At 58.0% G+C, this 27815-nt stretch overlaps 1 protein-coding gene across 3 annotated transcripts; it reads right to left on the bottom strand.

Moving 5' to 3' along the window:
- Positions 1–1486: 1486 nt before the first annotated feature.
- SLC37A2 (solute carrier family 37 member 2) lies at positions 1487–25915 on the bottom strand. Of its 3 annotated transcripts, XM_053928781.2 has the most exons (19): positions 25584–25915; positions 12578–12659; positions 12032–12125; positions 11826–11904; positions 10263–10398; positions 9774–9850; positions 8834–9000; positions 8258–8295; positions 7815–7967; positions 7464–7554; positions 5988–6050; positions 5591–5676; positions 5072–5120; positions 4818–4891; positions 4469–4547; positions 4236–4333; positions 3871–3935; positions 3600–3655; positions 1487–2218 (listed from the first exon to the last, which is right to left on the bottom strand). In XM_053928781.2, the coding sequence occupies exons 1-18, from the start codon at positions 25640–25642 to the stop codon at positions 3625–3627; spliced, it is 1521 nt and encodes a 506-aa protein (XP_053784756.1). In that variant the 5' UTR covers positions 25643–25915; the 3' UTR covers positions 1487–2218; positions 3600–3624. The 3 variants fall into 3 exon arrangements, with proteins under 3 accessions (XP_053784756.1, XP_053784757.1, XP_053784758.1); XM_053928782.2 differs by lacking the exon at positions 3600–3655; XM_053928783.2 differs by lacking the exons at positions 3600–3655; positions 3871–3935.
- Between the last annotated feature and the right edge of the window lie 1900 nt (positions 25916–27815).

The following is a 27815-nucleotide window of genomic DNA, read 5'->3' as shown; positions in this document are numbered from 1 at the left end:
CCTCCCAACGGATCGCTAAAGGAGAAATGCAAAGAGTTATTGCTTTTTAATTACAAGTGCTATTGTAACATCTATAAGGAAGAACACTTTCAGCTTAATTGAGACCAAATGTGAAGTTAAATTAAATGAATAACTAATTAATGGAATGCTCCCGCGCGAGCCCCCGGTGAATGCTGAGGCCCAGAGAGGAGGCAGGTACCGCCCGGGGGACAGGCCTGCCCAGCGCGGGACTGGGGCTGCGAGCCGGGGCAGCGAGGCCGCGGGAGGTCGGGCCTCAGGCCTCCCCGCAGACTCCCGCCCACAGCCACGACCCCCTGGCCGAGGCCGGGCTCTGCGCCCACGGCTGCCGGTCCCCGAGCCGCACTTACCTGCGGGCGCGCGCGGGCGTGCCCTCGTTTCCCAGGCCTGGGCCTGACGCACTTGAACTCCCTCCCTCGTCTACCCCCTCGCCAGCTCGGCAGCCCCGTCGCCCAGGCCCTCCTCGCTCTCCCTGCGCGGGCCTTTCCCGCCGATCCCACACCCCCCCGCCCCCATCAGGGCCACACCGGCGGGGGGCGCAGTCTCCGCGGGAGCCGCTCGCTGCCCCTCGCGTGCCCTCTCGCGTGCTTAATGAACGCGCTCCCCTTGCTGGCGCGCCCCCCACTAGCCGGGCTCTCCGAGGGCGAGCAGGGCTCTGTGCCCATTTTCTAGATGAGGACACAGGCCTAAAGCTAGGAAGTGGGGTGGGGGGCCGGGGGAAGCGAAGACCTCGAAAATGCCAAGCACAGCGCCCGCCCTCCGACCCTGGCCTGCCCGCGGCAGGAAGAAAGCGGACCCTCGGCGGATTGGGGAAACCTGCGTCCGCCCCCCGGAGGTCAGGGGCAGCCCCGGCCGCGCGGGCTCTAGCACGGGGTTAGGGCGCCATCTAGCGGCTCCCCGAGGGACGCCGCCGGGGAAACGCTGGCGAGCCGCGTTCCCGGACGCGGAGCAGGTGGCGCCGCCGACGCCACAGTGTGAACATCCGAAGACCTCTGTGGCAGCCACCACTGGCGTGCGTGCTGCCAGTTCCCGCGCTGCGGGACGTGTGTCCAGCTAACCCAGGGCCCGCGCAGCGGCCCCGTTCACGCTATGGCTCCACCTTCTGTGGAGCTCCCGGTTCGCCCCTCGAGTCGCCCGCGCTGTCCCGAGGACTTCCTCTGGGAAGGCCGGCGCGACCAGCCCCAGCACATAGCCGGGAGGGCCGAGCCAAGGCCCCAGCACCCCGCGGGAGTCCTGGCGAGGACCCAGCCCCAAAAGAAAGCTGCGTGGGCGCTGACGGGCGTCTGCAGAGCTCACGACACGCCAGGAGCGCAGGGGACAGGGGACCCCGCGAGTGACAGCTCCGAAACCAGCCGGACTCGTCTGCCTGGTGCCCGCGCTCGGGCGCCCGTCCTCGTTCTGGGCTCGGCCGTCTACTCCGCGCCGAGAGCAGGGCTGGCGCTCAGGGAGCACTCAGTGACCACGACACTTCTTTATCAAAACACTGGCGTTTTTATCAAAACACACTCTAGTATTTTCCATCGTGGCCCCCACCCCCCACCCCTGAGCACCGCCCCCGCGTGTTGTCTTTGCTCCAGACGTGGAGGGCCGTGGCCAGGGTCAGGGGGACAGGAGAGGCTCCCACTCTTCGGGGTGGCACAGGCGCCCGCCCACAGCTAGGGCTCCGGCTCCCCCCTCGCCCTGGCCCCGAGGGTGCAGCCACGCTCTTTAACCTGGGCAGGTCAGGAGTTAGGAGCCGGATCAAAGGCGACAGAACGGCTGGCGGGCAAAGGGACGAAGAGAGCCTGGGCAGCCCCGCAATTGGGTCAGAGCCCCATCGGTAGGTGCCAGCTGATCACAGAGGTTCCGATTTCACACAGAAAGGACATCCGGCCTCTTCGGGGCCTTGGCTCTGTGCAGCCTCCGCCTTCCGTCCTGGAATCTGAACAAGCGGGGGTCTGGGCAGATGTTTCCCTCAGCCAGATGACAGCCCGCAGTCCCTCAGCCCCAGCCTGTCCCTCTGCCTGGCATCCTCTTGCTGCGGAGGCGCCCCCAGTCCCAAGTGTCCCTGAGCTCAGCTCCGGGCTGGCTGGCGCTGGATCAGCAGGCTGGGCCTCAGCAATCTGTGGCAGTTAGGCTGTCTGGCCTGGGGGAGCACTCCCGGACCCAGCCGGGGCCTTCTGTGCTGCTTTTCCATTCGGGGCCTCATAATTCTTTATACCTGAAGGAGGAAGAGAGGGGCAGTGGGAGAGAGAGTGAGACGCAGGTCGGTAACCTCCTGCGCCGACGGTGCGGACAGGGACGGCGGGTGCCTGGGGTCCTGCAATAATCGCCTTTCGTCCTTGTTCTCTACATCAGGGCTTCCTCTCAGCTCTTCAGCAGGGAATAGAAAGCCAGATTAAATTTAAAGCCTTACAATATTTGTACCACAGTTGACTGCTTTAAAAAGCAATATCACATATCACGTGTCATCACAGCCTCAGATCAACCCCGTCAGGCATTTAGGGAGCAGCGTCTCCATTGGATACGGAAGTTCAAGGATTAAGCCCAAGGTCTTGTAAGATAAAGGTGAGCGGAGAAGCTGGGACCGTGCGGGGGTTCTGGTTCCAAGCCAGGTGCCCATTGTGCTCCCCATACACAGGGACAAGCTGAAGCCTGAGGCACAGGGGAGTTCGGAACCTCAGATCTCTCATTTCTAAACGAGCACGTCTGCCTCTCCGGGTGGCTGGGAGGGGAGCTAATCGATGAGTCAGGCCCCTTCCAGGCCCAGAGCAGAGGCTTCCTGGCAGTTCGTTCGTTTCTCTGTCTGCTTATTTTCCACCCCGCCCCTGCCCCCACCCTCCCCCATGCCTGGCGCAGGGGAAGGCAGGTGGAAGAAGTGCTGCTCCCACGGCCCAGGCCCCCTGCTCCTCCAGCGCAGCATAGGAGGGAGGTCTCAATGCCTCCTGCTCTGTTTTTCTCTCCTGACCCTGGATGAGGCCTTCCCTCAATAGCATGCTGGTTCCCACAACCCACATCTCCCGTCCAGACCAGGTCCACAGCTCTGGCAGCTCCTCCTTCACAAGAGGAGAGCCAGAAAGGCCAGGGCAGGCCTCAGCCCCTGAGCAGAGCCCCGCCTCTCGCCACCGGCTCAGCCACCAGCCTCTCTGTGCAGCCTCCACGCCCACCACCACAGGTAGCAGACAGAGAGCACACCAGCCGGTCACCAACACTGATTCAATTTTGTCCCAGAAGCTTTGATTGGTCATTGATTCTTTCTGCACAGCACGGGCAGAGGGGCCCAGGGACCCTTGGTCTCTGAACATCAGGAGGGAGAACCCACAGCGCTGGGTTGGGTTCAGAAGGAAACCGGTCTCTTCCTCCTCTGCCCTGGGTGTGTCCGCAGCCCTACTGCTGTCTCAGAGAAGGGGCTGCTGACCTTGGCGGCAGCTCAGACCTCTTAGGAAACACGTCCGAAGCACCAGCTCTACTTGGGTTGACAGTCTTTGGAACTGGCCCCAAGGAGAAAGAAGAAGTTGGGAAAATCACACGGAAAGAGAGAGGGTTTGCATGCAGGACCCACTCTAACGGCACACTGGTCGCAGGCTTGAGGAAATACTCACAAAGTCAGGGGATCGGAGGAAACTACTATCGCGTGGGGGTTAAGGCCAGACATGAGCTAGGGAGACACATGGGACAACAGAGGGCAGGTTAGAGGGCTGGGGCAGGGGCGGGGCAGGGGCGGGGCAGGCCTTCTCGGAAGGCACCCAGGGCCAGTTGGCTTTCCCCAGGTCTGCGCTGGTGCTGGGCTCAGGCTGGGCGCAGGGCACCCAACTGCGGTTCTGCAGTGAGACTGGGGATGGGGGGCGAGGTCTAGCTCTCTGGCGGACTCACCCGGTATCTTTGCTCAGGGCTGACTTCCAGGCCAGGATCTCTTTGTACACCAGCCGGCAGAGGAGCTGGGGGAGTTGGAGGCACGGGGCCGGGGGGGGGGGGGGGGGGGGGGGGGGGGGGGGGGGGGGGAGGCGGACATTAGCCTGGAGCGCGTGCTCAGGCCCCAGTGCTCATGACCCCAGTGGGCAGGCAGGAGGGAAAGGGCTGGGCCCACCGCCTCATTCAGCAGGGGTCACTGTCAGGGGTGAAGTGGCTCTTGGCGAAGGGCTGCTGTCCCAGAGCCCCTGGTGGGTAATGCTCAGGGTGCTAGCCGGGCGGGACAGGACACCCCACAGTATCCATATGGGCACCCCGAGAAGCCTTACCAAGCAGGCCAGGACGTCAGCGGAGATGAGCATGTAGAAGACGTTGTTCCAGCCGGTGGGGGAAATGAGCCCGGCCAGCAGAGGCCCCAGGGCTGCGCCTGCGCGGAGCACAGTGTGAGAGCAGAGCCTGCGCCGGGATCCCGGACTCCCTCCCACGGGATGGCAGCAGTCCAAGGGGTGCGCCCAAGACCAGGCCAGTGCTCAGCGGCCAGGAGCCAAAGCCAGCCACAGACCTATGGACCCGGTGCCGTCGATGATGGCCGTGACGGTGGACAGTGCCTTTGCGTTGCCCTTCAGGCTCTTGTGAGTCCCCTGGGGAGAGAGAGCAGAGTGAGGGCCCAGACCAGAGGCCGCACCAAGCAGCAGGCCTGAGAGGCTCTGACCCGGGGACAGGCAGTGCTGAGGCTCGGAGTTGAGGAAAGGAAGGGGTGGGGAGCCACGGCGGATTCTGAAGGACTCTGAGGATCTTGTCTGTGTAGCCAGGAAACGGGGAAAGGGCTCTGGGGAAAATGGACCGGGAGACAGAGGCCCTGACCAAGACCCCAGAGTGACCCCCGGCTTCCGGGAGGTGGCCGCACTTACTAGGTCAGCTGAGACGGCAGTGGTGATGAGTGCGTAGGGGCCGTTGACCAGGGCCCCGCAGATTATCAGCATGACTGCGGTGGCAACAGAGACAGCGCAGTCAGAGGTGAGGGGATGCCTCTGTGGCCGGCCCCTTCCCTGCAGCGGGGCAGACCCCTGGCATCACCCTGAGAACCTCTGCTTCCCTGAGCCTCCCGCCGATGCCCCCAAGGCAGTGCCTTTCCTGGGGCCTGGCAGCGCACACAGCGTCTCACCTATGGAGCTGGCGATCCCGTTCTGGCCAAAGTGGTTGTACAGGAACAGCTGGGAGAGAGGAGGGGAAAGGCGGAGTTACACCCAGGCTTCCCACGGGCTGGCCCCCCATGATGGACCACAGCCCCAAAGTCTAGAAAAACCAACACTATGCTGCCCTAGAATACAACAGGTCACCCTGCCCCTTCCTTTCTCACACCCAGACCTCCCGCTCTTCAGACGTCCCAAGGGTGGGGGGCAGGGTTCTAAGATGTGGTAATTTATTGTTTCCGTTTCCCAGAAAAGTCTTCTCTCATATCTAGCTTCCATCTCCTATTCTTCCCTTGGTCCAGAAGTTGACCAGCTGGTCTCTGCTTCTCCACAAGGCCAGACAGTCACTAGTCCCAAACTCTCAGTCTGGGTCTCTTTCCTGTGCACAGGGCTGTACACACACGCGTGTGCATAAACGTGCAGGTCCTCCCTGTTCAGCAGCCACGCACAGGCACACAGGCATGCGCACGTGGCCCTGAGGTTGTACGCACCATGGGGGCAGCCAAGATCAGCATGACGCAGCAGGTGGTGGCCCTGCCGTTGGTGTAGTCGGAGATGAGCCCTGCCAGGATGCCGCCTGCAACACAGACCGACTCCGGCTGCCCCGGGGCCCAGCCTCCCACCCGCATGGTGCCGCCACCTGGGCCCCGTCGCTCTGCCCCACTCGGGCCTGGGCCTGGCCCTCCCAGAGCCTGCCCAGGTCTGCCTCTGATGTCCTCCCTGTACCCACTGCTTTCGGGAAGACCACACTCGAGGGCTGTCTTCCTTAGGGCCAGGCAGCTGGGCAGGAGCCCAGGTCACATCCCACGGGCGACCTGTCCCTTCTTTCTGCACCCCACAGGAGAAGAGGGGAGCGCAGCGCAGAGGCCAAGCAGGGCGGGGCCTCACCCATGATGCCGCCCACGTCGAAGAGCGTAGACAGGTCCCCTGCCTCCTTGGCGCCAAAGTGAGCTGTGGAAAACGCAACAATGTGATCAGACCCAAGGGCTTGGGGCGAACATCCTGGACTGTCACGGCCAGAAACATCAGAGCCCCCGACCCAGGCCCATGGCCTCCTTTTTCAGAGGAAGCAGTGAGAGCCCCTGGGGAAGTGACTGGCTGAAGTGACTTTCCAAGTGTGTGGCCAGACGCCCTCTCCAGCCCCATCCTGACCTGCCATCTTCTGGGGCAGGATGGCCTTGCCTCTCAGACCAGCCCTTCCCTGTCCCACCGGGCACCTTCCCATGGGGATAAAACTCTCCCCCAGCCTCAGCCCACCCCGACAGCTCCCGCCCTGCTGCTGACTGCGCGGCCGGCCACCACTAGGGGGCTTCCTGTCCACCTGAGGTCTCTGCTAATGCACAGAGCCAGGAGGGAGACTCCCGGGAAAGGGCCCCAGGCCTTGGCCTCGGATTAGGAAAGGACTCTCCAGAAGCTCCCATGGGAGCCAGCCCTCAGGGCTGACTCACACTCCGAAGTCCACACCGAGGCCCCGCAACAAGGAGTCTCAGACCCACGGGGCTGCCCTGAGGCTCGGCCTCTATTTTCACAGGATGCCCCTCAGATAAGAGCTCTGGGGCAAGTTCTAGATTGAGATTTGGTCCTGCCTAATGCCCACGGTATCCTGTTTAGAGTAAGTACAGTACATGGCAGGCAGCCTTGGCCCTTGGCACTCCATGGAGGGAAGAGTGCAGCCCGCGGTGGGGTCTGGGCCCTGGTGCAGCTCTGAGGCTCAGGGACTGGGGCAGGGTCTGCTCCCTGCAGACTAGCCACCTGACCTATGGACTGAGCAACGACCCGGGCCGTGTGGACATAAACATCCTTTTCAACCACAAAAGGGACCTCTCCTCATCTGCCCGTCGGATGGGGCAGAGGCGGGAAGAGCAGTCCGTGGGATGGGCAGGGCAGCCAGCCCAGCACAGGGCAGAGTCCCCTGAGGCTGTAGGCAGCCCCTGGAGAGGAGAGCTTTTTCACCACCCAGGCTACAAGCAGCGGGTGGCTCCCCAGGTCTCCTCTGCAGTTGGGAGACACTCGGGGAGGCATTCAAAAGGCGGACCTTGTCTGTCACCCTGTGACCCCACCCTTCAGTGGGCTGAGCAGGCAGGAGGTGGGTCTCTCCTACACTGAAGGGTGGAGAAGTTAGGGAGGGTTACAGGACAGAGCTCAGAGTCCTACCCCCAGTTCCCAGTGGGGAGAGGCGGCTGGAATCAGGGTGTCCGGGGCAGCATACAAGGCTCGAGGTTCCATTTAGAGACGAACATCTCTTCCTACCCTACGAGTGGTTCAGCAGGGATCCCTCCAATCTCCCAGACTCATCTGCGTCACATGATAGGTTTCCTGTCGGACTGGAGACCCTGCCTCACCTCTTCCTCCCCCAGGACTCACCCACGTTGAAGATGTAGAGGGGCAGCCAGTAGAGGAAGGTGTAGCTGACCAGCTTGGCGAAGAGCAGACATAGAGAGAACTCGATCACTCCCTGAGGGGCATAGCAGAGGGCTCAGTGAAGAGGGCGGCTCACCAAGGGGCAGCCAGGCACCACCCAGTACCTGCCATCCCCCTGCCCCCCCAAAGCCCCTCAGGGCCACACCCACTCTTGATAAAAGCACTGTGCCTACGGTCCCAATGCTGCGGCTTGCCTCCCCTGACCCCACCCTGAGCATCTCCTGTAAAGAAGCCCTGGACGCCATAGGTCCCCTTGAGCGTCCCCATCTCTCCCCTCTACCCCCAGCTCCTCACCGGGATCATGAGTGCCCCCCAGAAGCTGATGGCGGCCGGCTGAGCACTTGGTTCCTTGGACGACCCGGCTGCCGCCTCCAGGCTGCACTCCTGGTGAGAGTAGGGGTTACTCCCGGGGTCCGCGGGGCTGCTCTGGTTTTCTTCTGGCCCACCCTGAAGGAGATGAGACCTGGCTGTGGGCACGCCCATGTGCCACCTCCTGCTAGCTGGAGGGATGACCTCCCCGCCTGAGAGGCAGGGGCTCCAGAGCGGGAAGGGGTGAGTGTCCGTCCCCCGGGCTGGACTAACCACCCGCAGGCCCCTGGGGCTGGTGAGGAGCCAACCTGAGGGCCTGGCATTGGGCTTGTGCAGTAACTGTGGGCTCAGGGCTTCCCCGTCCCACTCCCCAGTCCTGTCCGGGGATGAGGTGGGAGGCAGGGTGCAGGTGGGGGACTCGCACTCACGTGGTGCTGAGGGGGGGCGCAGTCCACATCTTCTGGGTCTGAAAATGAAAACTTTCTCAGAAGCTTTCCTCGGGTCGGGCCCTCCCCCTTGCACTGGGACCAGTCCCCAGCCCCAAACTGGCCACAGGAGGGGGTGGGAACCGGGGCTCGGGGGACACCTGCTAGGCCTGGCTCTCCTAACAGCCTTATTGCCGCCCCTGGACTTCCGTTCTCCCGCTACAAAGTGGCCCCATCACCCGGCCAGGCTGACTCTCAGGCTGTCAGGGAACGGTGCTGAGAACAGCCAATGTGGGGGTGTCCTGTGCACACCACCTTCCCCTTTTTACCCCTCAGATCTAGCAGCAAGTGCCAAGCACCAACTCGGAGCTGGGCATCCGAACGACCTGTGCCGCTCACACCCTCACCTGCCCGGGAAGGGCATGCTGTGAGTCCCATCTGCACATGGGAACACCGAGGCTCAGAGGCTGCTTGTCCCTCCCAGCACACAGCCAGCCCCCTGCCCTACGACCGAACACTTCCTGCCAGAGCCAGCTGCCCTCTCCCAGCGTGATGGGCCCAGGGGAGGGGTCCACTCACATTCGATGAGAAAGAGGAAGGTGAAGATGCCCATGGCGGCGGTGATGATGCCTGGCACCACGAAGGACAGGCCCCAGGGCCCGCTCACCCAGACACCGGCGATCAGGGTGCCCAGAATGTTGCCCACGGACGTGTGGGAATTCCAGATGCCCATGATGAACCCCCGCCTGGAGGGAGGGGAGGGGCGGGGAGAGCAGAGAAAGTAAAAAGGCAAGCACAGGGCTCCTCTAGACTGCTCTGGCCAAGTTCGGAAAGCTGGCTGCCCACCCAGGGCCTCTGTGCTGGGACCAGGGGCGGGACGGCTGGGGCCCAGCAGGGGCAGCCAGGCCTGTGGTCCCTGAGCAGCTCGCAGGGCTTCCCAGTGGAGCTTCTGCTGTCCTCAGGGGTCAAGCCCCCGGCCCCTGTCTTCTGTCTTTCCCCGTGGCTGTAACTCTTAAAGCACCAATCCTCACCCCCCGGCCACATCAGCAATGTCTGGGGAGTTCTGACTGACACTGCCGGGGTGTGCTAATGGCACCCAGGGGCGAGTGCTGCTAACCATCTGCGGTGCACAGGACGGCCCTGCAGCTGAGAACCGTGCAGCCCCGAGTGTGAATAGCGTTGGGGCGAGAAACGCTGCTCGTTTGCACAACAGCCAGTTCAAGGAAAAAGAATACAGTTTCACAGGCTTCATTTGTGCCGTCAGGAGAAATGGAAATTCATTTAGTATGAGGAAAAGCATAACTAAGGTTGTGTTTTATGGCTTAAAACCTTATCAATGGAAGATCAATACTGCTTTCTGGTCACTAAAATGTTTGTCTCACTCAGCATGTGAAAGTCAGCAAAATGGAAACAAGTTTCTAATCTTGTCCCCTGGAATTACATGAGGGGCCTCTCGTGACCTCCTCACTCCCCCAGCCCTCCCAGCGAACCCCTGCTCACACTCCTTTGTCACACTCACTTCCCCTTTCCGAACCAGTTGCCAACGCAGGTCACAACCGAGGGCCAGCCCGTGGTCTGGACGAGGCCATTACAGATCTGTGGGGAGAGAGGCAGCAGGTGGGACCGGCCCGGTATGCTGCCACCTCCCTGCTGCTACCCATCCCGGGCTGAGGGGGGTCAGTGCCAGGGTTGAGGGGCCCCCACGGATCACCATGCAAGCTCCCGTACTCCTCACACACATACACGCCCCCCTAGCGCCCTCTGGCCCAGATCCTTGGCTGCGGAGACCAGGCCTCTGGGGCGTTGTGAGTGACTGACACCAGGGCGGGGCTCAGTACAGGGAACAGCCCAGCCTGGGAGGTGGGAGTGGGCCCAGTGGAGCACCACAGAGGAGCAGGGGGCTGGGCAGGGGGGTTGGGGCCCAAACCATGACCTGGGAGCAGCAGGGAAGGACCCGAATCTTTCTGTGATGGAAACAAGAGCCCAAAAGCAGGATAGAGGCTCATACCTGAATGACCACAAAGTACCAGAGCACGTGGATGTTCCAGAAATACGCCAGGCCGAGGAGCGAGGTGAAAAGGCCGCTGAGCAGCATTCCAGCTGTAAGGTAATAGCGCAGGGGCAGCCGCTCCCCGAAAATCCCACTGGAGAAGACAAAGTTAGATTTATGGTTAATCCCCTCGGTCTGCACCCTTCCAACCCCCGCCTCCATTTCTTCCCCCACCACATCACGGGAGCAACCCTGACCGAGGTGGCCACCAGTGACCTCTGCGTTGCCACAGCCAGGGACAGCCTCTGTCCTGCACTCACTAGGCTTCTCCGCTTTATTTGAAACTGTTGGTTGGTCCGATGGTACTGTTGCCAGCCTCAGCCCCTGCCCCTGGCTGACCACAGCTTCTCACTGACTTCCTCCAGGAGCAGTCTGGGGTCGAACCCGCGACCTTTATGGTGTACGGGGATGACACTCCAACCAGCTGAGCCACCCGGCCAGGGTTCGAGGAGCAGTCTCTCACAGCACTTTCGTGGTTTTAACTACCACCGAGTGCATATCCGCAGCCTGCTCTCTCCCTCCCCCAGGGCCGCAGGACCACATACCGAACCCCTCTGGACAACACAGCTGGAGGGCCCCCAAACACTTGAAACTCAAAACTCTGAAACTGAACTCCTCTGCCTCCTTCCACCCAGCCCCGTTCCCCGAGCTCTCCTCGGAGTGAGTGGCACCCCCATCCTTGGCCACTCAGGCCAGAAACAACAGAGTTACCGCAGTTTCCTGCCTCTCCTTCCCCCCCTTCATGTTCAATCTCGAAGGCCCACCCATTCTACTCTTATTTTAAAATTTGATTTGAGAGAAAGAGAGAGAGAGAAACCATGATGCATTGTTCCACTCATTTATGCACTCATTGGCTGGTTCTGGTATGAGTCCGGCTGACCAGGGATCGAACCCACAACCTTAGCGCATCCGGAGGACACTCTGACCGCCAGAGCCACCTGGCGGGAGCCCACGCCCCTCTGAAAGAGCTCTCCAGCAAGAGCGACCTGTCTGTAATGCAGACCTGAACATGGCACCCTAGTAACACCCCTCAGTGTCCTGGGGTGCCCATGGCCGCACACACAGGGCCTCACTCCACCCTTCAGCCCACACTCCCGCGGACCTGGCACTAACCCCGCCCACCCGCAGATCCTGCTGCTTCCAGTCCTCACTTCTCTCTTGCTGTTCCTTCAGCCTCCCCGCTCTCCACTGACTGCTCTGCACAGGTGCAAACAGGATCTCCTTCCCGAAGCCTTCCCTAGTCCCTCTTCTCGGATCCCAGCTGAGACAAGTGACCACCTCTGAGCCACCAGAGCGTCCTTTCCAGGCGAAAGATCTCCTGAGATCAGGAGTTGGCCAGGTGAAGAAGCAGACCCAGCAACCCCGTAGGAAATGAGAACGGCTGCGGGCTGATCACATACACAGAAGTCTTGGTCTCCTTTCCACCCGGGGAACCACCCTCACTTTCACTTTGACCCCGTGCCCCCTGTTAATCAAGGGGAGGCAGCAGACCTCGCAGCCCCGGCTCTGCCTCCCTCTTACCTGATAAACATGCCGATGGCATAGGCCACAAGGAAGGCGTTGTCCACGCCACCCAGTAACTCCTTGTAGTTGTCCTGGTCTGAAAGTGGACAGCAGAGAGGAGGCTCGTGGCTTGGCTGCACCTGCCAGCCGGCCTTTCTGGCCCTGGACAACCCCTCCAGGGGGAGGGGAGTGGGGAGTGGGGAAGCAGCTGGCCCCTTTCTTACCAAACGGAGACCAGCTGCACCAGGTGGTGTCGTTGGGATCCTGAGTGGCATTGGGGGGCTGGATCATCTCTGAGCAGTTCTGGTGCAGACGGCTCTGGACAGGCAATGGATGCACAGGTCAGGGGCTCCGAAGCCCACTCAGCCCGGAGAAGAGCGAGCAAGCTCGCTCCCCAGCCACACCAGCACCACGGCCTCCCCACTGGACTCTGCTCCTGCCTCTGGCACCTCCTCCTGCAGGAACTGGCTACAGGGCCACATCGCTCCCTCAGGGAAGGCAGCACCCCAAAGGCCCAGGGTCCTCGCTCTGTCCACCCACCCGTGGCCACTGACACTGCTGTCTCGGTGAATTAACTCACAAGGAGCACCTAGGAAAGTTCTCTAGGAAAAACAGAGCCACTGAAAGGGGGGGTGCAGCCAGTGAAGGGGCGGCTCGGCGATCACGGAAGAAGGATGGCCAGGGGTCGAGTTCCAGACCATTCTGCTGCAGTGTATTTCCACCAGGGCCCAGTGTCTCCCGCGTTCTTCCCCACCCCAGGCCAGCCTCACCTTCACAACACTGATGGGCTTCCTGGACATGTGAAAGCAGGTATAAATTAAGAAGGTGAGCAGCAGGATGAAGCCTCGGTACCTGCAGGAAGAGGTGGGCATCTGGATGAGCAGGAAGGTCGTGTGCCACCTGTGCCCACTCTGGCAGCCTCAGGGCCTTGGCACCCCCAGCTCTCCACCTCTGGGCTCCCCTTCAGATGCAAGTGCCTTGCGCAGAGGCCACAGGGATGGTAGGAAGAGATGCCCGAGGTCAGGGGGCTCAGGGAGCCCTGTCTTCCGGGTCCTGACGTCTGAGTGCTTCCGACGGGGCGGGCCCAGCACCAGCACCCTGGCCAACACCAGCGTGTTGCTCCTGCTCTTGCCCCCTCTGTCACCTCTGTGGCCACCTGGCCTCACTGCGGTCGGAGAACCTGAGGGGCTTTTGTGTATGTGTATGTGAGGGAGATGGGGTCAAGGAGCTAAAGTCTTTTATATTTTTAAAGATTTTATTTATTTATTTTTATAGAGAGAGGGAAAAGGAGGGAGACAAACAGCAATGTGTGGTTGCCTCTCATGCACACCCCACCGGGACCTGGCCCACACACAACCCAGGCATGTGCTCTGACTGGGAATCGAACCATCGACCCTTTGGTTCAACAGAGGCTGGCGCTCAGTCTACTGAGCCACACCAGCGAGGGCTTATATTCTTTTTTAAAATGCCAGAAATGACAGGAGCGGGTGGGAGGCTGACAGGGGGAGAAGGGTCTGCGTTCACAGCGAGCCAGTGTCTCTCTCGGGCTCAGAGCACAGCAGCGGGCGTACAAGGCCATGTTAGAGAGAGCCCAGACGCGGCCAGGAGGGGGAGCCCGTGGGAACGCTGCCGACAGGATCCTCTCCCCAGCCCCAGGCTCCGTCTACCTCACCAGTCAGCAGGTCATCTTTCCGTCTGTGGCTCACACATCACATGTGCCCTCTCCCATCCCCCACTCCTCACCCCATGCACTGGTCTGGGATGGAAAGAACAAATCAGCCAGATGCCCCGCTGCCGCCCTTCTCCTGAGACTCTGGGAAGGGGCTCCGTGCCTCTGAGTCACTGTCTGCTCCCCCAGCACAGCATCGGCTGAGCAGAGTCAGCAGCCAGCAGCCAGGAAACGCATGGAAAACGGGCTTCGTGATGGTCTCCCGGTCCACAGGAAAAGACCCAAACCCCAGTTCAGGGAAGATCTCATGGAGAAGGGTGGGGAGGAAGGGCAGGAGGGACCCTGATGCCCTTTGTAGCCCTCAGCTCGATGAACCTAAGGGGCAGGACACTGTGGCTTCCACCTGTGATTTCTGGGATCTGCCTCTAAAGCACAAACTCACTGCCTCCAACTGTGTCGTGCAGGCTGCAGCTTGCGAGATGAAGGGGCATTTCAGCAGAGCCTGAATTTAGGCTGGGCTGCCAGGCCCTTCTCTACTCACCCCTGGATGTGTGCTTCCTGTCTCCATTCGCTCCACTTCCCCGGTTCATCTTGTTGTAACAGGGAAGACACCCTTGCCCTGCGCCATTACCCAGCTTGAAAAGTCTCAGAGGCCCTCCGTTCTGTTAGGAACGAAGTTCCAACTCCTATGTAGTCTGCCTTTCACGTCCCTCTGCTACCCAGCGCCTCTGGCTCCCGGCTCCCAAGGGTGCGTGGGTTCTCCAGGGACTTGCGTTTTCCGGGGGCTCTGGGGTTACTCCAGGCTGTCCCAGTGACCGGCATCAGCAAGCTTGGCCACAGCGATGCTTCCCAGGTCCCACCCATTGGCAAATGGCTCAGGACTCCCAGGTCAAGGGCTTAGAGAACCTGAGGGGCTTTTGCAGAGGGTGCCCGCCTGGCTTCTTCAAAAGGCAGGGGGTGGAAGGAAACCACAGCCCTACAGAAAACTCCGACTGGTGCCCCGCCTGGGAGGCCGCCTAGCCTGGGAAAGGCGGAAAGCTTGGAGGGAGGCCTCTAACTGACCCAGTGCGAGTCCCTCACCCTTCCTTGCCCCTGGTTTCCCCCGTAAGTGCACACGGATGAGAGCGTCAACCACACCTATCTCAAAGAAAGGCGAACACAATGTTACTCTCCCCTAGTCCCTAGGTCCCTGTGACATCACTGTTAAGACTCCTGGGGCACAGCTGAGCCTATCTCGGCTGCGACATGGCAGCAGCCACTGACCCCGGTGACAAATCGCACCTTCTCTGAACCTGAAAGGTCCCCCAGGCCTCAGCTCTGACCGTTCTCCCATGACCGTTCTCTCTGACCGTTCTCCCAGTGAGGCCCCTCCCCCGGCAGGGCCTGGCATCTCCCGGGACGCCAGGCTGCACCTCAGCAGACACGCCAGACCCTCCAAGGGGCCGGTCAGAGCCACCGAGGGGCTCAAAGCCTCCTTCCGTTGCCAGCCCCCCTTCTCCCGCACCCCCACTTGCCACCAACACACGGATCCCACCCAAGCACCAGGCCCTGCCCACCTAGGAAGCACCCAGGCCACCCTCCCCTGGCTTTCTCCTGCCCATGGCCCCGGTGTTCTCCCTGCTCAGCTCCACGCCCCTCTCACCGCACTCCTCTCCCGGCCCAGGAGGAGGGGCGGCACCAGGGCAGCAGACACAATAATGCCACCTTCTGACAGCCTGATCCTGTCAGCAGACACAAGACGGCTCCCCCGTCCGTGTCCACACACGGGCACCGCGCAGGGACGCAGCGACGAGCGAGAGGAGCTGGAACAGAGATCTCTGCCCTCCCGGTGCTCGCGGGCCAGTGGGGAGACGGGCAGAGTTGGGGCGACAGCGCCATAAATGTGGACAACTGTGCATGACAAGGAAGCACAAAGGAGGGAGGCCAGGGCCCCTAGGGTAGGAGCAGGGTCAGGAGAGGATTCCTAGAGGGGAGGCTGTAGTTGAATCTTCCAGAACAAGCAGGAAGCGCCAGGTCAACCAGCACGGGGGCCGGGAGCATGTCTGGGACAGGGAACTGCGCGTGCAAAGGCAGAGAGTGTGAAATAACACACACTGCCTGCTTGGGGGCCTCCAGGTAGTCCCCGATGTGCAGGAGGTGGAGCTGAGCCAAGCTGCAAAGGAGGCAGGGGACAGACAGGTCATGTGGGGCCGAGTGGTGGAGGTGACAGTGACAGAAAGTCATGGTATGGGGCCGGGATTTTCTAGATCAGAGAGGTCTGGACACCATGCAGGCGAAGCTGAGTGAGGCATGAGGCTCTGCTCTGCTCTCTGTTTTGGGAAGCCCGAGATAGGCTTCCTCACTGAAGGCAGGGCCAGCGCCCTCTGCTTTTCCCGTTCTGCTACCCCCTCCCCAGGCACATGGCTTCACGTGGGGCCCTCGGTGGTCCATATCAGGGAGTTCATTTATACGGTAGAAAAGAGCAAGGACTTAGGACTCAGGCAAAACCTGGCTTCACTCCTTACATGTGTTCGCTCATCTGAAAAGCAGACTTTATCACCTTCCTCACAGAGCTACTGACAGGTTAGGGAGATGAGGAAGCAGAGCTAGAGGGGCCGAAACAGCCCCTGATGCTCCGTTATGGGAGGTGAGTGGGGTGGGCTGGTGCCACACTCCTCCGTGGTGGGAGTTCCAGACCCTGGATTCCCTGGAAGGTCGGGCTTTGGAGGCCAGGACACCCCCTCCTGCCCATTTCCCCAGGACACACACCTGGGCTAGCTGCTGACTTAGCCCTGCCCTCCTCTTGCCTGGAGCAGGGTCCAGTGCCCACAGGCCACCTGCCAGGGTACCAGGGTTCCCTTGGCAGCAGACAGGAGGCTCAGCAGACATCCACACTGACACCCTGACTGACAGGGGTCCAGACCTGCCCTTCCCCGGGGGCCTGGCCTAACCTCTCTCCCAGCTCCCAGCTCCAGGCCCAACCCTGAGTTGTAAATTCAACAACTAAGAGCGCAGGAGAGTCATGAGTCCTGGGGATGGGAGCGGGGGAGGGGCGGGGGGCAGGGGGTCCTCCACGGCCTGTGGGACACGCTAGACCTGGCAGCAGACTCCCTGGGACTTCCTGCCTGGCCTCCGAGTGACGGACAGACGGGTTCAGAGTCCCACAGCTGGCTGCGCAGAGTGCGCTCGGAGCCAGGCCTCCTCTCAGTCCCACCCTCTTTCTGTTCCACTCCAGCAGCTGTCCTGAGAAAAAGACCAAGGTGCCACCATTCAAAGGGGACTGGGGCATCCGTCAGGTTCAGGGCTGGGCGAAGCTGAGGCCACGGCCGCCAGACTCACAGCAGCGCACAGGAAGGACAGCTGACGCTCTCCCGCAGCGCCAGCTGCAGGTTTCACTTCTCCTTGTGCAGCCCTGCCTGCACACTGCGGAGGCCCCGGGGGTTCAGAGGGCAAACGTGCACAGCTGGGCTTTGCCAGGCTCCCCCAGGGTGGCTGTGAGGGGAAGGGACGGCAGCCCGGGTGCAGGGTCAGGCCAGCGTGACAGGAAGGCCCAAGGACCACGGACATGTGTTGCGAGGTCCGTGGTCCAACTTACTCTTTTGAAGGAACACGATCATGGCTTTATGAGGCCTGTTAAGACTTTGCACTAAGGATGCTTCCAATGTGGGAGCCAAGAACAAATGGTCACAAAGCACCGACAGACAACAAACAAACAAATAGGGACCTATTGCCACCCAAAGGACCCACCACTGGCACAACAGGATATGACAAGGAACAGCGCAGCAGAGACACCAACCTCGGGAGACGGGAAGGGGTCCCTTCCCCAGCAGCTACCCAGCCAGTTGTGCCCGCTCCCTGCATCCCCTTTCCTTGCTTTGCAGCCACATGCTGACAGTCCCCTTGCCCATGTAGGGCCAGTGGGGACTTACACTCCCTCATCAGTACACCCCCACCGCTCTCTGCCTTAGACAGGAGCTGTTGGTGGGTGTCTAGGGCTTCTAACGTGGCCATGTGACAGGCTGGGCTGGCTGTGGCTGCAGGTGACCTCGGCACTTGCCCAGAGAGATCAGACTCGGTGGCCTGTCCTTGGATGTGCCTGTTCTAGGACTCAAGAGATCTGAGAAGGACAGAGCGCTGGGAGCCACAAGAACCAGGCCAGCGGTGACGGCGCCCCCAACTCCGCCCCCTGCCAAATCCCCACTGCCTCTGGGAGACTTCACGGTGGGCAAAAGTCTGCCCCAGACAGACAGCACAGGGGGGAATCCTGAGCTAGGCCTTCCATGTACCAGATGCAGCAGGGACAGTCCTGGTCTGGGCAGCCTCCGAGCACTGAGGACATGGAACCGAGAGCCAGCCCAAGGAGCCCTCTGCTTGCTGCCCTTCCTCCAGTGTGGCCTCGGGCGCTCACTCAGAGAGATGGCGCTGAGTCAGCGCTTGGCCCCGAGCTCCTTCCCACAGGAGGGTGCCATTGGTCATGGGGCACAAGGAGCCCAGGACTTATAGGATAAATGAGCAGATAATAGAATGATCTTTCTTTAGGAAAGATTAAAATATGGATTGCTTTGCTTGGAGAAGGAAGCTAAGTAGGAGGACCCAGAGCGTTCGGACAGAACGAAAGGACCTGGCTTTAAGCGTCAGCATGAGGTTTTACTCAGGAAACTGGAATAACTTTGGGAGGGTGTGAGAGGTGGCCGTTCTCCTGAAGGCTAGGCTGGCAGCACGGGTGGAATTGTGTTAATAGCGGCAGAGCTGCGTCTTGCCCAGGGAGGGAGATGGTGGCCTTCTTCTCAGGACCCCATGGGGACCTAGCCTCACCCCTCACCCTCGCCCACGCCCCCAGAGCAGGAAGGACGTCGGGGATGAGGCCTGAGCTGGAGGCCAAAGCAAGAGTAGCAATACTATCCGTGCCCACTCTGCCCCAAACACCGAGTCCGGGACTCCATCTCAGGTGTCTGTCCTCGGTTCTGTTGGGACTCTCAGGCAGTTCCTCTCTGACCTCAGTGCTCATTGGCACAGCCGGACCGGAAGAAATAAGGCCCTGGCCGACCACTTAGACCATTCCCAAACCCTTGCGGCCTTCCAGGGGCCGAGTCAGACAGTGCCACCCAAAGCCAGGAAGGCGCACAGCATTCTGGTCTGTATGGAGGGAAAGAGGAAACAGCAGGGTGGAAGAGGAAGCAGAAGCCGCGGGGAAGAGCACAGCAAGCTCACGAGGGGTGGGGGAGGGGAGCCGGGGTCACGCGCTCTGAGTGTGTGCGGGGTGGGCCCGGAGGAGAGGGATGAGGATAACCGGCTTGGCCCTCCAGGGTGTGCTCCCCAGCTCTCCTCCCTGTTCAGAGAAGCTTTCGCTATCACAGCTCGATTTAAGGGGCCCCTTGCTGCTACCCTGCCCAGGCACCTCTCAGCAGTAACTGGGAAAATAAGACCCAAGAGGGCTGTCTGGGCAGCACGGGGACCCCTGATCCAAGGTGGTCGCACAACAGGGAGAAGGACATGAGGTTTGGGCCAAACGAGGGTGAATCTCAGTTTCCGGCTCTGCTGCTTCCTGTGACCTTGGGCAACTTGTCTGACCTCTCTAAGCCTCTGTTGGATCTTCTTTTACATGAGATAACCAGCCGCTGCCACACAAGACTGTCAGAAGGGTTACACAAGATACAGTGGACCTGGTAGCGTGAGCCCTCAGCAAACTCAGGACAGGGCCATTCACCCTAGCAGCAGCCACCAGCCAGCCTTGGCCTTCCCAGCTCACCTGGGAAGGAGTCAGGCGGGAGACAGCCAGGTGGGAGGGAGTTGACAACTCCTGATTGCCTGCTTCCCCTCCCCCCATCCTGGCTCATCCAGCTGGTCCCTCCTCCCACAGGCTTCCCTTCTCCCTGTCCTGAGCTGTTCCTACTCGCAGGGCCCCAGGAAATGGGCACAGCCCCATAAGCGCAGCCCCAGTCATGTCTCTGGCAAGACGCCCATGTTGCTAGCTGCCCCAGACATGTCCGCGCAGACATGGACACAGAGGCAGGGCACTGACCGGACCCAGAGCTGTGGAGGACTCTGAAAGGCCGTGAAGCAGCTAGCTCTCCGCCCCACCCTGACGCAGAGGGCCTGCGGGAGACGGGCAGAAATTCTGCAGTCTGTGACTTTCGCTCACACACGTCTCCCGGGACTGGAAGTGCTCCCGCAGCCCCCTTGCACCCAGCTGCAGCTGCACCCTATGCTCTTGAACAGACGGGCGGCGCCCTCACTTCCAGGCCTTTGCTCCGTGCCCTCTGCTCCTAATACCTCCAGCTCCACCAAGTTACAAGCTACCTTTTCCCCCTACTGAGGGGGAATTCCTGCCTCCACGGACACTCACAAGCACCCGGCAGTTACCGAGGACTGTCTGCAAGCCGGGCACTGGGCTAAGTGCTTCAAGCGGCTCTCATTTAACTGCACTGCAACCCTGTGATATAGGTTCCCTGTGATTTCCATTTTAGGGACAAAGACCTGGAGCCTTAGAGAGACTTAGCGATTTGTCTAAGGCCAGATGGCCATGTGATTGATCTTTCCCCCCTTCCCTGCTCTGATGGGCAGGACAGTGTGGGAGTCGGGCTAACCTGGATTCAAATTCCAGTTCTGCCACTTATGGGCTGGGCGATGCTCGGTGAGCAACATAGCTTCCCTGTGCCTCAGTATATCCATGTAGGTGGGGACACTTTGCGGTGAACTACAAATCAACAATGCGGGACACAAAGGAGGAAAAGCAAGTAGAGGAACAGTCCGTAATTAGGGTCTAGTCAGTACTTAACCCGAGCTGGTCGCTGATCTGAGTACTTTAATCCTCACCACGTGTTATGAGAAGGTACTACTAGGATTCACACTTTGTAGATGAGGAATCCAAAGGTCTAGCTATGCCTGCTTTCTTCACTTCACTTCCATGCCCTCCTTGGGGACCTGTGGAAGCAGTAAATTTGATAATAAGCATCCACACCCTCTCCCCAGTCTGATCCTTAGTTCCAAGAAGGTAGGACCATGTCTTATTCATCTTTATAGATCTCAAATCTCAGCATAATAATGTGCCTACAGTAGGAACTACAGTAACACGGAGTGTTTGATAGGAGTCCAAACATACGTTCATGAGCAAAGAAGTGAAAGAACAGTTCTTGTGCTCTGGCTGGTGTGCCTCGGTGGATTGAGTGCTGGCCTGCAAACCAAAGGGTTGCCGGTTCAATTCCCAGTCAGGGCACATGCCTGGGTTTTGGGCCAGGTCCCCAGTGCGGGGTGTGCAAAAGGCAAGCACACATTGACGTTTCTCTCCCTCTCTTTCTCCTTTCACCTCTCTCTCTAAAAATAAGTAAATAAAATCTTTTTAAAAATGAGAGAGAGAAGAGTTCTTGAGCACCCTCATTAGCCCCAGGGGGTCAAGAATGGTCACATACCATGTTTATGGCCCAGGACCTGCCTTTTACTGATGGGGAAACTGAGGCTTAGAAGAGCCAAGCGCACAGGGCACACAGCGGTGAAAGGGCTTCGGTCCCCCTGGGAGATGCTGGCAAGCACGGGGGGTCGGGCTCCCGCTGTAGGATGTGTGTGAACGAGGTCTGTGTTTGTTAGCCCTTCTGAAATGCTGGTGTGGTTCAGGCTGTTTGTAACTAGCCAGCCTCCCCGCATCCCCTGCCCCCATGCACTCTGAAATATAAGGTAGTTTGGTTAAAGGGTACGATTCATATCTATGAATGAGTCTCTATTAGGAACAATGGCGTCAGAGAGGTACAACTTTGTACCCTTGGTAATTAGATGGATTTATGTTCATTAAGAAGAAGAAAGAGAAGTTTCATCCTCAAGTGACACAACTGGGCCCCCGCCAGGGTGCTCAGTTGGTTGGAGCGTTGTCCCACGCACTAGAAGTTTGTGGGTTCGATCTCCGGTGGAGTCACATAAGAGAAGGCAACCGATCGATGTTCTTCTCTCACATATCTCTCTCTCAAATCAATAAAACATCCTCGGGTGAGGATTTAAAAACAAGTTGTTTAAAACGACTGGTTGTTCCAGAATAAGGAGAGAACAATGAAGGAGAAAATCTGAATACGTAGATTTGTAGGCTGTGAATGGGGAATTCGATTTGCCTTGGATTATAGTATGTGCAAACAGTGAGTCTAAAGAGAAGCAATTAAGTGTGTCAGGAATTTTGTCAAAGCTGGCTCAGTTTTTATTTTATTCACGTTATTACTTTAAAAGAGGCTATGGTTCCTTTAGTATCAAGTATAAAGTCAACGCAAAAATAGAATTTGGTTTTCTGTCTGTTAAAATCATGAAATTTTCTTGATTATTGGTTATCGCCTGCTCTTAATGAGAGATTATAAAATGTTATTTTTTTTACCTCCTGTGGAATCGGCCTAGACAGCACATATTCCGTGTCTTACCGGAATAACGTTCCGTACTTTTTAAAACAAAGAACTCCCTCTTAGGAAAGAGGTGTTTCTTTACAGTATTACCTTCCATTTCATTTTTAAATGAACTATTGTCACTTTCAAATGCGTGGGACAAGTACTGCTTCTTAGCACGCGTGATAAGCATCCAAATCTCTTAACCACTCCTGATTTTGCCTTCCCCAAATCAAACCCTAGACACAGAATAAAATGAGACAGTCAGGATATCTTTTGTACCTAAGACTATCTTTGAGATGCCCAAGAGAGAGAGCTCTTGGAAAAATCACAAAGATCAGTTCTTTCGCCTTTTAAAAAGAGAGGCTAGAAATAATCAGGTTTATTTCATGTCATTGTTGACTGATTGCACGGAAGTAATTGTGACATAAGAAGAGATACTCAATCTCCTCTAGGTTACATTTTTTTATCCTCACCCGAGGACATGTTTTCATTGCTTTAGGGAGAAAGGAAGGGAGAGAGAGAGAGAAACACTGATGTGAGAGAGGAACACGGATTGGTTCCCTTCTCATACCCATCCCAACGGGGTATTGAACCCGCAACCTGGGAATTGAACCCGTGACCTTTTGGCCTACTGCACAGCACTCCAACCAACTGAGCCACTCTGGCCAGGGCTCCAGGTTAAATTTTAAAAGGTAAATGTCGTTATTTATATTAACAGTTCAGAAATTATATGTTGTGTGAGAAGTTTCTGTGGATCTCGCAGTGCCCTCTCTGGTCCGCGACCTGTTTCTACGTGCCGGTGTCTGGTGATGCTTTCCCCAATAACGGGAGTATAGCGTTACCGGTCACGATTTCAGTTATGATCAGAAATGTTACCCCGGCGGCAGCCTTACTTCTGGGAGTCTAGCTCCTTCTAGGTCAGCGGTTTTCCCCCAGAGGATGTGCATCCTAACGGATGTGTAGGACTTACTCCGACTTCTTGAATCTCTTCAGTTGATATTCTTGGTATATCCTCGGTATGTTACGTAAATTACATCTCGGGATTTTTATATATCTCCAGAATCTTCCTCTATAAAAAGTATGTTCATCCGTTTTTAATAAATCAGATGTTATGTTCACTGTCTTCTTTGAAATTAGCCTCATTACATTTTTGGCCACTGTCTAGATTTTGGGGGTGAGGAGGCGGCTTCATCTTGTTTTGCGTACTTCAGGAACAGCGACAGTTTCTTGTCAGCCGCATTGTTCTTGTCGCGAATTCTCATCGGGTCATTCACTCTTGAAAATTATTGGTAATAAGTCCCTCTGCACCTTTTCAGGTCTCTGTCGCCTGCAGTAGGTTTTTGTCTCACTCTGACGCTTCCCAGAGTCTCTGCAGTCAGCTACAGGCCAAAGGTCTTACCTTTAACAACCAAGAACTGTCTCCGAAAACACTGTACCAAGAACTTCCTCTTGGACACAGGCTTCTGGTGACATTACCTAAGACGTCTTCAAGGACACACCAATGGACGAAGTCAGGACTGTCAAAACCCTTTAGTCCAGAAGCAGACCGGTTTGTAAGGTCGCTAACCCGCTGCGGCGCTACAAGAATTAACCACACAGAACGGAATAAGGGATGAGGGGTGGTTACTGTGTGCGTTTGGAATTCTGCAGGTGTTGTTCTTGTGTTCTCTCTTCTGGGTATAGAAAGGAAGAAGCTCCTTCTTTTTCTTCTTAGGCTATAGGTAACCCAGGGCAATTTAGCAGACTCTATTTTCGTAAACGGAAATGAAGCATTTGTGAATATCCTCCCTACCTGATTCCCTAGAATTCGTCAGCTTTTGTGGAGTCTTCTTACTTTTCATAGCAATCTAGTTATTTGCAAAAGTCCAGTAAGACTTTTGTTTTCAACCACAGCGTTGTTAGGAAAATTGCTTATGCAACTGAGGCCTTCCCTAGAATGTCATAACTGACAGTGATGCTCATTTAATCAGGTAGAACCGGCCCCTTTTAAGGAACTAAGGTGGCCTCCATGAAGCCAATACTAATAAAACCCTCCCAAGAAGACTGGCTTACTGTTTTCTCTTACAGGCAGATAAGGAAGGTCACTTCCTGGCCAGCCCAAGGGCCTCAGGATGTTTGGGGGACCTCAAGAAGGGATGAATTTGCCCGAATTTATAGGGAGAGCAGGTGAAACCTGACTTATAAGTGGGCATGCTCTTTGGAGTCTCTCTTTTTAAAATTACGGTAAAATGCAGGGTCAGGCAGAAGGAAGGCCTGCTTGCCTGTGGTTGGTAGGGTAATAATATGGGTGTAATAATTTATAGTTTTCATTTGAACGTATTACCTAAAATGTCATATGGTGTGCTTGCGTGTGATAAGTGTTATATTACAGAATTGCACGCTTACAATTGTGTAATAAAAAGGGGTGATATTTTGCCAGACCCTGTACATGTAACATAATGTTTCCATTTTAACCATTTTTAAGTGAACAGTTCAGTGGCATTAACTCCCTCACACTGTTGTACAACCGTCTTCACCATCCGTCTCAGGGATCTTTTCACCTTCCCAGACTGACGCTCTGTCCCCACCAAACAGTGACTGCCCACCCCCCCTCCCCCTGCATTTTCTTTTTCCTAGATTACACCACCTTCTGAGTCCCTCATGATGAGTAAAATAAAATCTTCAACACACGCTCACTTTTCAATCCCCCTGAGAGTCAGGTTTTATCTTTTGCTGAGAGACATATTTTAACAGTCCCAAACTCAAAGGGACCCAATGAGTCATGTACTCGAGTGAGGGAGGCAGGGAGGCGTGAGGACCGTCACCAGCAGGAAGGCGCCTGGCGCGACCGAGGGCCCAGGATGGCGGGGTGAAGAATGGGGGCTTTGCCGCTGCAGAACTAGGCGCAGTGGGCCGTGTTCGGAGCACCTGCCCTATTTGAAGGGGACTCCTGAAGTCCTATTAATAAAATTTGGGGATTTAGGCCCAGTATTGCTCTACTTGTTTTTCAAGAGAAGCCAGGAACCTGGCTATTTATGTTAAATTTCATAATTTGTAAATGATGAAAAAATGTGTAAACTAACACAATACTAAAAAAAGAAAAAACGCAACCAACCAAACAAAAATAAACCCCTCTCTTCAGACTCAGCAAACCCCTCCAGTGGTGACCTCTGAAGAGTGAGCTGCAGGCTCTGCACCCCCGCACCCCCAGCATGAGTGGTCTCCTCAGCCTCCCTTGGTCAGGGGAAAGCCACTGTGGAAGTGTCTGGCCCGTTGCTGGGGTTGCCCATGGTGGGGGTGACCACCCAGCTGAGGAGCAGCTGCCTCCTCTGATCTGAAAGGTAAGCCCTCCCTGGTAAGTCTCTCGGGGTCTGGAGGCCCTCAAAGCAAGCGCCCACCGCTGCGTTCTGGCCTTTGTGTTATCCAAGGGCGACAAGACCACGAGCGACACTCCGCGACTCCAAAGGCCACTTTTCAGCAACTCTACCATCCCGGCCTCGGGTCGCAGGCCCGCAAGTCCAAGTTTGCCCAGATGCTCAGTAATATGAAAGTGAGGGGCTCTGAAAGTCCGCCCCGGGGTGCTGTGTGTGTGCGCGCGCGCGTGTGTGTGCGTGAGTGCTTGTGCGTGTGTGCGCTCCAGCCATTCATTTTCACCTTCCTGCCGCCGCTGCTGAAGGAACCCCGGCTCAAGGGCTGCGAAACCGCCCGCCACCCAGTCCCTGGTGCCTCTGCTCCCCGCCGGTGGGAGGGAGCTGCCCGGGGCGGCGCGCCTCCCTCCCCAGCGCTGCTCACCAGCTGTCCCTGGAGAAGGTGCGGAGCAACCAGATGCCCGGAGCCAAGGAGGACCGCATCTTGCCTGCTGGTGCCCGAGGGAGGCGGCGAGGTGGACAGTCGGGCGTAGGGCAGTGCACCCCAGCCGGCAGCAGCTGGGTTTAAATGCCCCGCCGGCCGGCCCGCCCCGGCCTCGCCGCCGCTGGCCCGCAGCCCCCGCCCCCTGGCGCCTGACCGCCCTCGAGTCCGGGACAGGCGCAAACCGACGGCCCATCCTCCGGTGGCCCCGCCAGCCCCGGGTTTTCTCCTGCTTCGCCTCGGGCTGGGGACGCGCAGCGCGCGGAACTTCTGGGGCCACTCCCGCCCGAGTTCCTCGGTCAACGCCCCACAGGGAACCGAAAGCCACAGCCCATACGTCTCAGCTCTACGGGACGACCCGTCTGTCGTAGCTGTTTTTGCAGCGCCTTCCGGTCCCGAGAAGTGGTGGCCCTACAGAGACGGGAAACTGGGGCAGGCTGCAGGGCTGGAGCTGACACCCGGTGGCCCTCCCTTACACCGCTGAGTGTGGGCGCCCCTCGGAGAGCAGGGGGTGTTGCAGGGAGTTACAACACTGGTCCCAAATACGCCTCCGGGCCGGGGCAGAAGTTTCCCGTCCCTCAGACCCCACACTGCGGGTTGAGAAAGACAGGACGCACCACGCCCGGCACAGAGACTGGCCTCTGCGTCCACTCCCGGTGACAGCGCGGCGACAGCGCCGCGGCCAGTGTCTCCCTCCGGAGGCAGCTGCCACGACGTGGCCAGTGGAAGGTCACTCTAGGGCACAGAATTCTCTGCTCTCAACAGCGCCCTTCCAGCCTCTAGCCTGAAATCTCCCGCGTGTTCCACCTATGAAAAGAAGACACCGTGAGATCTTTGAATTGGAAGCCACGGGCGAACTACAGAGAGGTGGAGAGGGAAGCGTTGGCTCTGAGAATGAAGTTAACAGAACATAAAACAGCACTGTTTGTGCGAATGGCTACCAACCCTGACCCTGCCCTGCCCCTAATTCCTGGGAGTGCCCAGGCCTCGATGTAAGGTCGGGATGGGGAGCAACACCTCCACCAAACCGGTTAGGACCCGGAATAATGAGCTTGGCTGCTACCAGCAAAGTGAGGGGAGCGCGCTGGAAAGCCCTCTGTGAACGCCAGGCGGCCAGCGGTGGGCCTGCGGGGCAGAAGGAAGACAGCAGCAAGCAGAGGCCAGAGGCAGCGGGATGCAGGGGAGAGGAGACAGGGCAAGGAGCCTGTCGTAGATGCTGTGAGGCACAGACAAGGGTGGCGGCCAAGGGAGAGCACAGCTCCCTGCTCCTTAACACACCTGCGGGGGAGGGCAGCGGTGCCTGGAGGAAGGGCAGGAAGGCATGAGCGACTGGATCAGAAACCAAAGGAAAAGATCCTTCGTTCTTACTGTGAATAGACCTATAATTTTCCAGAAATGCCCTCTATGGCTTCAGAGGATCAAACCCCTGTAAGACAGGAGCCGGCTGTGCACGGCCCTTGTGCCCCCGAAACACCAGTTCCTACCACGGGCGAGTTTTACTGACCGTCCACAGGAGCTTTGGGCAGCCGGCTCTCTGTTCAGGCTTTTCAGACACGGCAACGCTGGATGTTTCAAACGGACGCAGGGGCCTGACTGCCTGAGAAAGTCTGTGAGAATAAGTGCCACGGGAATGAGCCACTAGGTCCCAGAAGCCCAAAATGTCACCACACACACACACACACACACACACACACACAAGCATCATTCTTTGAACATACCTGCTTCCTCCCCCTGCTCTCTTCCTAAATGTTTTGTGGTAGAATCAAGACCCTTGAGGTAGGAGTTGGGATATTAGGAGAAAGAGAGATGATTCAACCTCTTCAAGGCCCAGTGTCACAAAAGGCTTTTTCTTTTCTTTATTTTTTAATTTTATTTATTTTTAGAGAGGGGGGGAGGGAGGGAGAAAGAGGGAGAGAAACATCAGTGTGTGGTTGCTTCTCACACACCCCCTACTAGTGACCTGGCCTGCAACCCAGGCACCAGGCACCTGCCCTGACTGGGAATCGAACCAGTGACCCTTTGGTTTGCAGGCTACACTCAATCCACTGAGCTACACCACCAGCCAGGGCACGTTAGGCTTTTTGAGAGTGGTGTAGTGACAAGAACATGGGCTTTGAGCGGGCCGGTTCTGGCACAGGCACGCCTACCTCTCCGCACCTCGGTTCCCCTGTCTGC

The sequence above is a fragment of the Desmodus rotundus genome, chromosome 7 (assembly GCF_022682495.2).
Source record: "Desmodus rotundus isolate HL8 chromosome 7, HLdesRot8A.1, whole genome shotgun sequence".
Classification (NCBI taxonomy): domain Eukaryota; kingdom Metazoa; phylum Chordata; class Mammalia; order Chiroptera; family Phyllostomidae; genus Desmodus; species Desmodus rotundus.
This window is presented reverse-complemented; position numbering and strand designations above follow the sequence as displayed.